This window comes from Pan troglodytes, chromosome 1 (assembly GCF_028858775.2).
Source record: "Pan troglodytes isolate AG18354 chromosome 1, NHGRI_mPanTro3-v2.0_pri, whole genome shotgun sequence".
Taxonomy (NCBI): Eukaryota; Metazoa; Chordata; class Mammalia; order Primates; family Hominidae; genus Pan; species Pan troglodytes.
The window spans coordinates 177950717-177964494 of NC_072398.2; the positions used below are offsets into that span (position 1 = coordinate 177950717).

The following is a 13778-nucleotide window of genomic DNA, read 5'->3' on the forward strand; positions in this document are numbered from 1 at the left end:
GGTCCTAACAGTCCAAGAAAGGACTCTCGGTCATTGAAAGGGGGCTTCAGGAAGTAAAATCTGCTACTGCTGCTGCTATAATATCAGCATTTATTGAGCTCTCACTATGCTGAACACTTCAACATATCTGGTCTCATCTGATCTTTATAACAATCCTATAAGGGTCAGAGGGACCAAATAACTTGCCCAAGACCACATAGCTAGTAAGTAGCTGAGCTACATCTGAATGCAGATTCCTGTTGCCAAAGCTCATACTCCCAATTCCTATGCTCTACAGCTTCCTTTTGTTTTAGGAAGTATGTAAACATTCAACAGCTCAGTTTTAACTGCACCTTCACTGATTCATAGCATTTGATGAATCCCAGATGGTTTCCAAGTTTTCAAAGCCCTTTTGAGGGGCTGAGACAAACCTATGTATCTAAGCAAAATTAATGTTTAACATATGGTCTGGGGAGGAAACAATGATTTACTGAGCACTTACTACACTAGGTGCTCTATCTTCCTTATCTCATTTAATCCCCACAACAGTTCTATGGATAGAAATTATTCTCATCATATTTAGATAAGACCACTGGACTCAGGGAAGGTATATACCCTCTGAGTGACAGAGCCTAGATCTGAACCCAGGTTTGGCTGTTTCTAAAAGGCTATGCTCTTTCTAGTTTACCTTGGGGATAGGAGACCCTGAAGCTTTCTGTATCATGCTGCCCATAAAGGGACAGAGTTGAGAACTCAAGGTGCTGAAGGGTCAGAATAAAGGAATGAAGGAATAATATGTTATGTTAGATTAATCAAAGATGGCCTCCTGGAGATATGCTATATGAGTCGTTTCAAAGGAGATGAGGGAAAGGCAGAACTCATGGAGAAGATACTAAAAGGCACACAGGAAGCAAAAAGAGATGATGGAAAATGCACAAAATCTAAAAATCCATAATATAATCATCTCAGTAATCATTACCAAGCTCTTACAAAATACATTTAAGTAAATCTTACTTTGTTAACAATAAACAAACCCCCTAACATTATGTACATGCCAAATGAACTAGCAATTCTCCTTAAGATGCTGGTTCAAACTAGGACAGGTTATTAATGCTTTAATGTAGCTAATCTCTAACAAATAGCCATTTGTTGGTTGATGTAAAAGGAGCTGGCAATTTCCAGTGATGGCTTTTCTTGGTAAGTCTGTATTTCAACACCACTCTTGGCTGCCAATAAGTGTCAGTTTCAGCAGAAACTATCCTTCCCCAGGGTAAGATCCCTTGGGGTCTGGGGTACAGCACCTAATGTGGGAAGAACATGGCAAGAACGTATCTGGAGGGAACACAGCTTTTCCAAAATCATTCAACAGCTTTCCATCAGCATTTGATCTTTGATGACAAACCAACCCTATCAACCAACAACAACAAAATAGGAGGAAAAGGAGAAATTTTAAAAAAAACAACCTTAATATCAGTATGGGCATATCTAAATATAAAAGTAACCATTAACCTTCAGTCATTAAAAAAAAAAGATCACTACTATAATTCCTGAAGTTCTATTTCTAAAAGCTGGAATCCAGATAAAGCCTTTAGCTTTTCTTTGTACACCACCTTAGAGTGGCAGCTCATAGAATGCAAAGTTATGGCCATTTTTTTCCCATTCATTTTGGAAGGAAAAAAAGGGACTCTGTATAATTCAGGAACCTTCCACAACAAAGCCATGCTGCCCACACTAGACAGATGCCCTAACTACTGCTCAATTTTTCTTTCATTCATCTCTCATCAATCCCTTATTCAACCATGCACGTTAACAGTGCTCTTCACTTTTTCTCCAGACTCCAAGGTCTACACTCTATTCCAGGAGCTTGCCAACCTCCTCTCCTCTCAAAATGCCCCGGAATATTTCACTACCCTTGCAGAGAAAGAAGTTTCCATCCACCCCTTCTTACTAGAGGTAACCTTGCTTCCACCTGTGCTCCCGATGTCATCCTTTCCTACAGGACCTCCCTCAAAAATGTGCCAGTAACGAAATTTCACCATCTTTGATAGACACACTTCTTCTATACAATTCCCAGGTCCCATTACCTTCACCTCCAGTATCTCTGGCATCTACTCTCAGAACACTTACTTTTCCCACTGCCTACACTAAGGCCGGTCATCCTCTCCGCTCACTTAGACAGTGGCAACATCTATCCTCCTGATGGCTCTCTCTGTTTCTGATCTCTCACCCCTTTCAATTCATCAGGTCTAATGTACCAGCTTCATCCTCTAAAACACAGCTCTGACTTCACTTTTCTACTTAGGAAGCTCTAATGTATATTAAAAAGCTTTGGTATACTGGTTTTATACAAAACGACTTTCAAAGTTCCTATCATGACATTTTTTTTTTTTTTCTCAAGACAGAGTCTTGCTCTGTCGCCCAGGCTGGAGTGCAATGGTGCCATCTCGGCTCACTGCAACCTCCGCCTCCTGGGTTCAAGCAATTTTCCTGCCTCAGCCTCCCAAGTAGCTGGGATTACTGGCACGCACCACACACCCAGCTAATTTTTTGTATTTTTAGTAGAGACAGGGTTTCACCATGTTGGCCATGCTGGTCTCGAACTCCTGATCTCGTGATCCGCCCACCTCGGCCTCCCAAAGTGCTGGGATTACAGGCGTGAGCCACCGTGCCCAGCCCCTATCATGGCATTTTAAGCCCTCCAAAGAGCTGGTCCCAATCCACAGTGTTTCTAAATTACCCTAGGCTCTCTCCAACAAGAGAAGCATAACAGTACAGTACAGCTACCACTTACTGAATGCTTACTCGATGCCATTCATTCTGTTGTCCATTTTTAAATTATTCATTTTTGAAGGCCTTCCATGTGTCGGGTACATTCTAAGCACTGGGAATGCAGCAGTGTACCTCAGACAAAAAGCTCTGTCTTCAAGGAACTTACAATTCAAGTGAGAGAGATGGACAATAAGAAAATAAGTAAAATACTACATGGTATATGAGATGGTAATAAGTGCTATGGAGAAAAATAAGGCAGAAAAAGGCAATAGGGAATAGTAATGGGGGTAAGATTTTTTTTTTTTTTTTAGACGGAGTCTCGCTCTGTCGCCCAGGCTGGAGTGCAGTGGCGTGATCTTGGCTCACTGCAAGCTCCGCCTCCTGGGTTCACACCATTCTCCTGCCTCAGCCTCCTGAGTAGCTGGGGCTACAGGTGCCCACCACTGCGCCTGGCTAATTTTTTTGTATTTTTAGTAGAGATGGGGTTTCACCATGGGGTTAAGATTTTAAAAAGGGTGGTTAGGGAGTAGCTCACTGAGAAGGTGAAATTTGAGCAAAGATCCAAAGGAAAGGAGGGAACAGGCCACAAGGATATCTGGGAGAAGGTAATTCCGGACAGGGAACAGAGAGCAGAAAGCCCCCAACCAAGAGAATCCCACATTCATGCAACAGCAAAAAAGTCAGTGTTACTGGAGCCAAGTGAGCAAGGACATACATAGTAAGACAGTGAAAACTGGGGCCAGATCATACAGTGCAATTTTAAGAACTTTGCTTTTACCTGCAGTGAGACAAAGCTATTGGATGCTTTTGAGCAGATGAAGGTAACAATTCGACAAGTTTTTCAATGATCACTCTGGCAGGTGTGCAGAGTAGTGGGCAAGAACAGAATCGGGGAGACCAGATAAAACAATGATGCTGGCTTAGACCAGGGTGGTGGTGGTTACAGAGGAGGACAAGATGTGTTGATGGGTTAAACTGTGGAGTATAAGAGAAAAAAAGTGGCCAAAGATGACTTCAAGGCTTTTAGACCAAGGAACCAGTAGGACACAGGAGCAATTTACCAATTGCAACAGCAGGAGGAGTACATACTTAGAGGGGAGAAGAAATATCAGTAGTTCAGTTTCACACGTTAGCTTTGCGATACCTATTAGGTGTCCAAGTAAACTTGTCAGTTAAGCAGCTGGATGTATACCTTGTAGTTCAGTGGCTGGGTCCACACTAAAGACAAAGTCATCAGTGTAGAAACTGTTTCAAAGCATGGGACTAGTTAAGATCCCCAAGGAATTAAGGCAAATAGAACTGAGCCTTGGAACACTCCAATGCTTAGAAATTTGAAGACAAAAAGAAACCATCAAGAGAGGCCAAGGAGGAACAGTCAGTAGGTAAGGAAAACGTGTAAGTGTAATATCATGAGGGCTGGGAATTTACCACTGAATTTAGCAATGTGGTAGTCACTGGTGATCTTGACAGGAACAGTCTGGGGATAGTGATGAGGACAAAAGCTGACTAGAATGGGGTCAAAAAAGATTTGGATAAGAATAACTGGTGATTGTGAGTATGGACAGATCTTCCAAGGCTACCAGCCATGCACTGGACCGTGTGCTTTACGGTTAATTAAGAAAGAATCCTCTTAATCTTCATACCAACCTTATGAAAAGGGGCCATTTATTAAGCCCATTTACAGAAGAGAAAACTGAGTCTCAGAAAGTTAAATAACTTGTTCAAGGTCACATTATGTGAATGGCATGGATGGGACTCCAACCCAAGTTTGCCTAATTCCAAAGCCTAAGATTGGCAACTCTGTGATGGAGCCTCCAAATCCTTGGGAGGAGGTGGCTTTGACCTGTTCCTGTTCCCTGGAATTTACTGGTTCTTTAACATTAAAAGCCAGTCCTTTTTGGGAACAGTAAAGCAAACCCCCATTTTCCCAGCTGACAGCCTTCGTAAACTCGTCAGTGCTCCTAGAATGAAGTCATTCCCAAACTAACCTGAGTTAGGAAGCACTGATCCTTTGCCATTCTTCACATCCACCACCCAGGTGGCCTCTTTACCCCCAGGGCCATCTTTCACCTTGAAGGCAAAAATACCACCGATTTTCTTCACAAACTGTTCCCCTTCCTGGAAAGAAAAATAACACTGGGGTTACATTAAGTCCATTTCTCTGGCTTTCTCCTCAAGCAAATTCATGTTTAAATAGATACATGATATGAGTATACGGGCCAGGGAGCGGTCCCCAAGGTCCCTTATGATCTTTTACCCAGAAAAGTCTGAAAGGCAAGCAGGCAACAACTCCCACATCTGCCAAGTCTTTTATTAAAAATGGCTTTTTAAGCCAGCCATGGTGGCTCATTCCTGTAATCTCAGCACTTTGGGAGGCAGAGGTGGGGGGATTACTTGAGCCCAAGAGTTGGAGGCCAGCCTGGGCAACATAGTGAGACCCGGTCTCTACTAAAAATAAAAAAATTAGCCAGGCATGGTGGTGCATGCCTGTGGTCCCACCTACTCAGGAGGCTGAAATGGGAGGATCACTTGAGCCCAGGAGTTTGAGGTTATGGTGAGCTATGATCATGCCACTGCACTCCAGCCTGGGCAACAAAGCAAGACCTTGTCTCAAAAAAAAACAAAAAGGGCTTTTTAGATACAACTGGTGGAAGGGAAGGAGGGACAGGGCAGCATTTTCTGCCAAAATAGCCCTCGTATGTTTCAATAATTTGGGAAAGATTCACTCTGGCATCTTTAATGTAGAGATCCCAACCTGCCCTTCTCCGTGTGTGTGTGTGTACACACACATATATAAATGACATATATATATAAGCATATAAATGGTATATATAAAAACACATATAAATTATATATATATACACATATAGGTTTTTTTTCTTTTTTTTTGAGACAAGGTCTCACTCTGTCACCCAGGCTGGAGTGCAGTGGCACAATCAGGGCTCACTGCAGGGTCGATCTCCAGTGCTCAAGCAATCCTTATACTTCAGCCTCCCCCAAGTAGTTGGGACTACAAGCATGTGCAACCACAACTGGTTAATTGAATGTGTGTGTGTGTGTGTATAGAGACAGGATCTGGATCTGTGTGTGTGTGTATGTGTGTGTGTATAGACACAGGATCTGGATCTGTGTGTGTGTGTGTGTGTGTGTGTGTGTGTGTGCGTGTGTGTATGTAGAGACAGGATCTCCCTATGTTGCCCGGGCTGGTCTCAAACTCCTGGGCTCAAGCAATCCTCCTGCCTCAGCCTCTCAAAGTGCTGGGATACAGGGGTTAGCCACCACAGCTAGCCTTACGTATATTTTTGGTTCCTTGCAATCAGAACTTAAAGACAAGTGGTTCTGAAATCAAGGCCTTTTTTGTTGTTGTTCAACTCATTTTCTCTATCAGTATAAAGAATTATAGGAGTAATATACAATCCACCACTTGCTTTTGGACATCGGGGAAAGAAGCTGGCCTAAATACAGAAAAAAACCTCAGACCTATATCTCTGCAAGGGGGTTTCCCTTCTCCCTCCCGTCCTCTTTTTTTTCCCTTCATTCCCAGCCTTTCCTTCCTGAAGCATTTATTGAGCCAAATATTGTTACAGGCACCAAGGATATAGAGATAGGAGTCAGAAAAGTAAGTAATGTCAATACGCTATGATCACTATGACAATACGCTGCGATCAAGGGAAACACAGGGGACTGCAGGAGCACAGAGGAGCAGCTAAGCCAGCTGGCAGGGTGAATAACAAAAGGAGGACAACAACCTCACACAACTTGTTTAAAAAAAACAAGAGCAACCTAATAATTTTATTGAAAAAAATTTTTTAGAGAAGGAACATTTATTTCACTGTGGAAAAATTAGAAAATATCAGCAAGCAAGAAGAAGAAAATATAAATCATTCATCATTTTTTATTATTATTATTTTTTGAGACAGAGTCTTGCTCTCTCACCCAGGCTGGAGTGCAGTAGCATGATCTTGCCTCACTGCAACCTCTGCCTCCTGGGTTCGAGTGATTCTCTTGCCTCAGCCTTCCGAGTAGCTGGGACTACAGCACACGCCACCATGCTAATTTTTCGTATTTTTAGTAGAGACAGGGTTTCACTATGTTGGCCAGGCTGGTCTCGAACTCCTGACCTCAAGTGATCCACCACCTCAGCCTCCCAAAGTGCTAGGATTACAGGTGTGAGCTACTGCACACGGCCAAAATCATTCATAACTTTATCACTCAAAGAAAATCATTTTTGGTACATATATATGCAGAGAAAAAAAATGGGTTTTGTACCAAAAACAAGAAAATCTTTCTGTAAACAGAAAAAGTAGATTACAAAATATGATCTCATTTAAGATATATATCTTTTAAATGGAATCTGTTTAATTATATTAAACAGAAAAGATTATATATATGTATCTTAAATGGGGTCTGTTTAATTATATTAAACAGAAAAAGTAGATTACAAAACAATATGATCCCACTTAAGATATATATATATATAAGATTTATATATGCTACATATATATTATTATATATATATATTCAAGAAGGTCTAATAACTTGGCTAGGTTTGTAGACGTACAAGGAAGAGCAAGAATTCAAACCTATTTTGATTCCTAGATTTGGTGTTCTTAATTAGCAAAGTTTAATTCTAGGGATTTACCCTTAAATAAATGAGGCTCTGTAAAAATATTTAGATATGAGAATGTTATTCACAGCATTGTGATAAGAGCCAGAAGTTAGCACAAGCCTGAATAACAATTAACAGGGTATTGATTAAATAAAATATAGTATATATATGTTATATATAAAGCTTTTATATATATATCTTAAATGGGATCATATTGTTTTATAATCTACTTTTTTGTTTAATATAATTATCCTAATTACTGTGTCACTAATATTCTACATAATTTTAAATGGTCACATATAGTCTTTAATTGTAAAAGTATACCATATTTATTTAACCAATATCCTGTTGATTGTTATCAACAAGTTAGCCAAGTTACTTTCTGAATCTCAGTTTTCTTTTTTTTTTTTTTGAGACGGAGTCTCGCTCTGTCGCCCAGGCTGGAGTGCAGTGGCCTGATCTCGGCTCACTGCAAGCTCCGCCTCCCGGGTTCACGCCATTCTCCTGCCTCAGCCTCCCGAGTAGCTGGGACTACAGGCGCCCGCTACCACGCCCGGCTAATTTTTTGTATTTTTGTATGAATCTCGGTTATCTTATCTGTTAAATGGGAATAAAACAGTAACTACCCTCATAGAGCTGTAAGAGAATTATGTAAATACCCACAACACACAGAGTACTCAATGAATGTTAGCATTTTGTTGTTGTTGTTTTATTCTATGATCTAGCTGCTATTTCTGTGCCAATATTATAGCTTTATAATACACTTTACTCTGACACAGCAAATCTCAATTATAATTCCTCTCTTCCAAATATTCTTGGCTATTTTGGATTTTTTTTTTGGACACATTTTCCTTTATATGTACGTTATAATCACTTAGTTCTTCTCCCAAAATGTTGTTGGAGTTGGATGGGGTTACATAAAATATATAGATCTGTTTAGGAGAGAGGTAGTATCTTCACAATATTAAGTCTTCCCATCCACGAATATAGTAAATCTTCACCTTTTCTTTAATGTCCTTTGGGAAAATGTTGTCTTTTTTTTGCCAACATAGACTTCTGTACATTTCTTGATAAGTTTATTCTTAGGTATTTTATATTGTTTTTGTTAATAGCACATCTTTGCATTAAATTTTATGGCCAAGTTATTGCAAACATATAGAAAATATACTAATCTTTTAATGTTTATTTTGGAACTGGCTACCTGTTGAGTTCTCTTTAATTTCTAATAGCTTTTATTTCCTATCTTCTTTATTTCAGCCTTACATATCTGCAATAATTTATACACAAAATTCTTCCTTTTGGTATCATATTAATTTTTTTTTTTTTGCTTCGAGACAGAGTCTCACTCTGTCACCCAGGCTGGGAGTGCAGTGGCGTGATCTCAGCTTACTGCAAGCTCCGCCTCCCAGGTTCACGCCATTCTCCTGCCTCAGCCTCCCAAGTAGCTGGGACTACAGGTGCCCGCCACCACACCTGGCTAATTTTTTGTATTTTTAGTAGAGACGGGGTTTCACCGTGTTAGCCAGGATGGTCTCAATCTCCTGACCTCATGATCCGCCTGCCTCGGCCTCCCAAAGTGCTGAGATTACAGGTGTGAGCCACCGTGCCTGGCCTCATAATATTAATTATTTTAAGAAAGACTTAAGTGTTTACAATGTTCAGGCACTCTGATAAGTACCTGAAATACTCAAATAATTACTGCCCCTGAGGAATTTACATAAACTGACATTAGATACTAACCTCTGTTTCTAAGTATGCAGAGAGCCTGGCCTAAGTTCACTATTTCTTTTTGTTGTGTTTTGTTTTACAACAGCATTGAGATATAATTTATATCCTATAAAATTCACTCTTGTATTCAATTCAGTGGTTGTTTTAGTATATTCAAGGTTGTACAACCAAAACCACTATCTAATTTTAGAGCATTCTCATTAACCCCAAAAGAAACTCATACCCATTAGCAGTCATTCCCTGTCTCCTCCACCCCTCAGTCCCCGGCAACCACAAATCTACTTCCTGTCTCTATAGATTTGCTTATTCTGGACATTTCATATAAATGAAATCATATATTTGTGACTGCTTCTTTCACTTAAGTATGATGTTTTCAAGGTTTATCCACATTGATGCATACATCGATCAGTCTTTCAATCTTTTTTTTTTATTTAATGGAGTCACTCTGTCACCCAGGCTGGAGTGCAGTGGCATGTTTCAACTCACTGCAACCTCCTCCTCCCGGGTTCAAGTGATTCTCCTGCCTCTGCCTCCTAAGTAGCTGAGACTACAGGCGCGCACCACCACGTGCCAAAAAAAAAGTACTAAAAATTTTGGTGTTTTTAGTAGAGATGGGGTTTTACCATGTTGGCCTGGCTGGTCTCAAACTCCTGACCTCGAGTGATCCACCCACCTCGGCCTCCCAAAGTGCTGGGATTACAGGCATGAGCCACCATGCCCAGCCTCCTTCAATCCTTTCTACAGCTAAATAATATTCCATTGTATGGATGTAACATGTTTTGTTTATGTATTCAGCAGCTGATGGTTGTTTTCATTTTTTCCTATTATGAATAATACTGCTATAGACATTTGTGTACAAGTTTTCGTGTGAACATAGGCTCCTAATTTCTTTTGGTTACATATCTAGAAGTGTAATTGCTGGGTCATAAGGTGATGTTTAATTTTTTAAGGCACTCCCAAAGTGGCTACATCATGTCACAATGCTACCAGCAATTAATGAGGGTTTCCAATTTCTCCACATCCTCACAAACAATTGTTATTGTCTTTTTTATTTTAGTCATCCTACTGGGTGTGTCAACCTTTTTTTTGGCTCTGTCTCCCAGGCTGCTGGAGTGCTGTGGTGCAATCTCGGCTCACTGCAATGTCTGCCTCCTCGGTTCAAGTGATTATCCTGCCTCAGCCTCCCAAGTAGCTGGGATTACAGGCACACGCTACCACACACAGCTAATTTTTTTGTATTTTTGGTAGAGATGGGGTTTCACCATGTTGGCCAGGCTGGTCTTGAAGTCCTGGCCTCAAGTGATCCACCCACCTCGGCCTTCCAAAGTGCTGGGATTACAGGCGTGAGCCACTGTGCCCGGTATGTCAACCTTTTTCTTACATATAGGTACATTCCCTGAGAGCCACCTGGAATCTTGGACATGGGTCTTAGGACTAAATATTTTGTTTTGTCCTAAAATATTTAGTTTTAATAAGTAGTCCTAAAATGTTTAGTTTTAATAAGTAGTCCTAAAATATTTAGTCAGGGACTACTTATCTCAATAGTCATGGCGGCATCTCTTACATGTAAGTATCCTGAAATTAACTACCAATATTTTCTACTTAAACCAAGAAACCAAAATGACTGTCAGGTTTTTCTTTTAAGTGAAAAAGAAATTCTCTTATGTTGGCTTCCCTTAAAAGAGCTCACTTAAATTATTTTAAGTTAACTGTAGAAAAAAACTACTAACAATACTAATATTTTGAGGGCCCTTCAAGTTTTTAATACTTTTGCATATATAATTTCTTTAATAATCACAAAACCATACAAATAGTTGGGCAGACATTAGTATTAGCTCATTAAGCAGAAAAAGCAATTGAGGCTTATAAAGATTAAGAATGCTTCTCCTCTATACTGCTGCCAAGTAGTCCATCTAACACTAACATATCCATCTGACACTCTCAGGCTTGAACTTCTTAGTGGCTCCCCACAGCCAACAGCATGAAGTCTGTCTTTACATATTATCCTAGAGTCTTCATGATCCGAAGGATATTTGTCTGTTCTTATCTCCAGCCACTTTCTCTTCCTCTTCATCTCTGAATTCCGTGAACATGTTGAATTCCATGAACTTACGTGCCAAGTGCTTGTATGCCTCCATGCCCTTACTCATACCCCATCCCAGGACACTCACTTCTTCCTAGCCTCTACTCCCACCCCTGACCTCATCATTCAAATCTCAGCTCACATGCTAACTCTTTTGGGAAGGAGTCTCTATCTCCAGATATTTTGATGGCCCTCTGCACATAAACCCATGTTGCTTTTTTCTGGAAATATTTTTCCATGTCTCTCTTCCCACTAAACTCTGTGTTCCCTGTGAGGCAGGGACATATGGCTAGTGGGTAGTATAACCAGAACTCAATCCCAGGTTGCTTTAATCCCAAATTCAATGCTACTTCCATTTGACCATACCACACTGAAACTGTAGGTCACATCAACATTTCTAAACTTTAGCCGATGACAGCAGAGCTGTATCTGGCACCATAAAATGAAGAAAGTTCAAAGTCTTCTTCACATTCCTTAAAATCTTTTCTCTCTCAAAGTTCTGTAGAAATAATATAGGAGAGGGGGTTAATAGTGTGCTAGGCCACCTGAGAGGAAGGCTTTCTCTAGGGCCAGTGGCCCATGAATGACTATTTCCAGGTGCATCCATGCCATCTGCTTGCACAGTGCCTCAGGAATACAGCTATGTGCAGACACCAACAAGTTACAGCAGGAAAACACCAGCAAACATTTAGAAATTCTACCTGCATACTTGAAGAGAAATTCCTATAACCTTACTACTTCTCCTCCCACCTCCTTAAAATAGATAGAGAATAATCTGCACTTGCTGCTACTTTTCAGAAACAACTGATCCTCTTATAAAATCACATCCCTTCGACAATAAAACATTTTCAATTGAAGTGGGAGTGAGAGAGGGTAAGGAAACTGATGAGGAGAAAGAGTTTAAAGGGAAAATAAAATACAGTTGTGAAATTGGAGATCATTAGTACTGAGAAAGTTCTGAGTGCCTCCTTGCTTGAAGAAAAGTACTTCTTTCTGAGTAGGCAAAAGGTTAAGGAGTAGGTCCTGTGGCAAACTTAATAGGGACAAAAAATTAAGACAGAATTCAAAGAAGGGCAATGGAGAATTGCTAACAAAGACAAAAGTGGAAATAAAATCTTTTGCCAGGCTGCCTTTGCTAATGCAGAAAATGCATGAATTGACAAAAGATTCCAAGACTTTTACTTTCTAGTGCTGCAAACACTTAGGAAACTGACAATCGTGGGAAGGAGAAAGAAACAAGGGAACAAGGTTGGTAGGGAGGTTATAGAGAAAAGAATTAAAATGGAGCAAGAGGCATACATTTGCAAAGCTAAAAGAATACTGTAAAATAAAAACCACACTAATTTGTAAATCCCAGTAATGAAGTATTCAATGACTGATATACTGCCATATCTCATACTTCATAGTAGATAATCTCTACATTAATTTAGTTGATTTTTTTTTAGATGGAATAGGGTTGAAATAAATGAAGCAACTCGTCAGACACCACTATCCTATGTGTTCCTCTGCAGGAATATATTGGCAGCATTTTTAAAAACCAAAACTTTTAAGCCGAGACTTTATAGAGTGCAACTTCATTTTATAGGAACACTTGAAATGAAAGAAGTTCAAGAAACAATGAGATATTTTTTCCTACTAGGTTGGCAAAGCCTTTTTTTTTTTTTTTTTTAATTTTTTTGAGGTGGAGTCTCGCTCTGTCACCCAGGCTGGAGTACAGTGGCGTGATCTTGGCTCACTGCAACCTCTGCCTTCCAGGTTCAAGCGATTCTCCTGCCTCAGCCTCTCTAGTAGCTGGGACTACAGCTATCTGGGACTGCGCCATCATGCCTGGCTAATTTTTATATTTTTAGTAGAGACAGGGTTTTGCTATGTTGGCCAGGTTGGTCTTGAACTCCTGACATCAAGTGATCCACCCGCCTCAGCCTTCCATAATGCTGGGATTACAGGGGTGAGCCACTGTGCCCAGCCCAGAGATTTTTTTAAAAACCAGCCAACATAGTATCAGAGGTGTGAAGTAAAAATAGTTAGTCTCCAACATAGCAAGACCCCATCTTTACAAAAATAAAAATAAATAAATGTTTTAAAAGGAAAAAATAGTCACTCTCATGAATTGGTAATGTTTGTAAGTTAGTACTCTCTTTCTGGTGGGTAGTTTGGCAATATGTATCAACATACAAAATGCACATAGCCAACCACCCGACAATTTTCCTCCTTTATTTATATTAAATTGATCATAGCTTAAATACTTAAATATGAGTGCAACAGGAAATTTATTACAGCACTGTTTTACTTGAAAATGTTAAATACAACCTGATATTCATCACAGGAAGCTACTTAAATTTTGACAAATACATATGAATACATACTATGTATTAAAAATGAGGGTAAACGGCCGGGCACGATGGCTCATGCCTGTAATCCCAGCACTTTGGGAGGCCAAGGCGGGAAGATGACGAGGTCAGGAGATAAGAGACCATCCTGGCAAATATGGTGAAACCCCATCTCTACTAAAAATACAAAAATTAGCTGGGTGTGGTGGCACGTGCCTGTAATGCCAGCTACTCAGGAGGCTGAGGCACGAGAATCGCTTGAACCCGGGAGGTGGAGGTT

The 13778-nt window shown here is 40.2% G+C and overlaps 1 protein-coding gene across 2 annotated transcripts in view; it reads right to left on the bottom strand.

The window, feature by feature from the left end:
* Window positions 1–13778, bottom strand: part of SCP2 (sterol carrier protein 2) — a 127722-nt gene that overhangs the window by 7856 nt on the left and 106088 nt on the right. Inside the window, exon 14 of one of the 2 annotated variants that reach the window (XM_513413.8) lies at window positions 4737–4866. The exons of the other annotated variant lie outside the window; for it this stretch is intronic. Coding sequence (XP_513413.3) covers window positions 4737–4866 — 130 coding nt within the window. The remainder of the gene's footprint in view (window positions 1–4736; window positions 4867–13778) is intronic. 2 annotated transcript variants of the gene reach the window in all.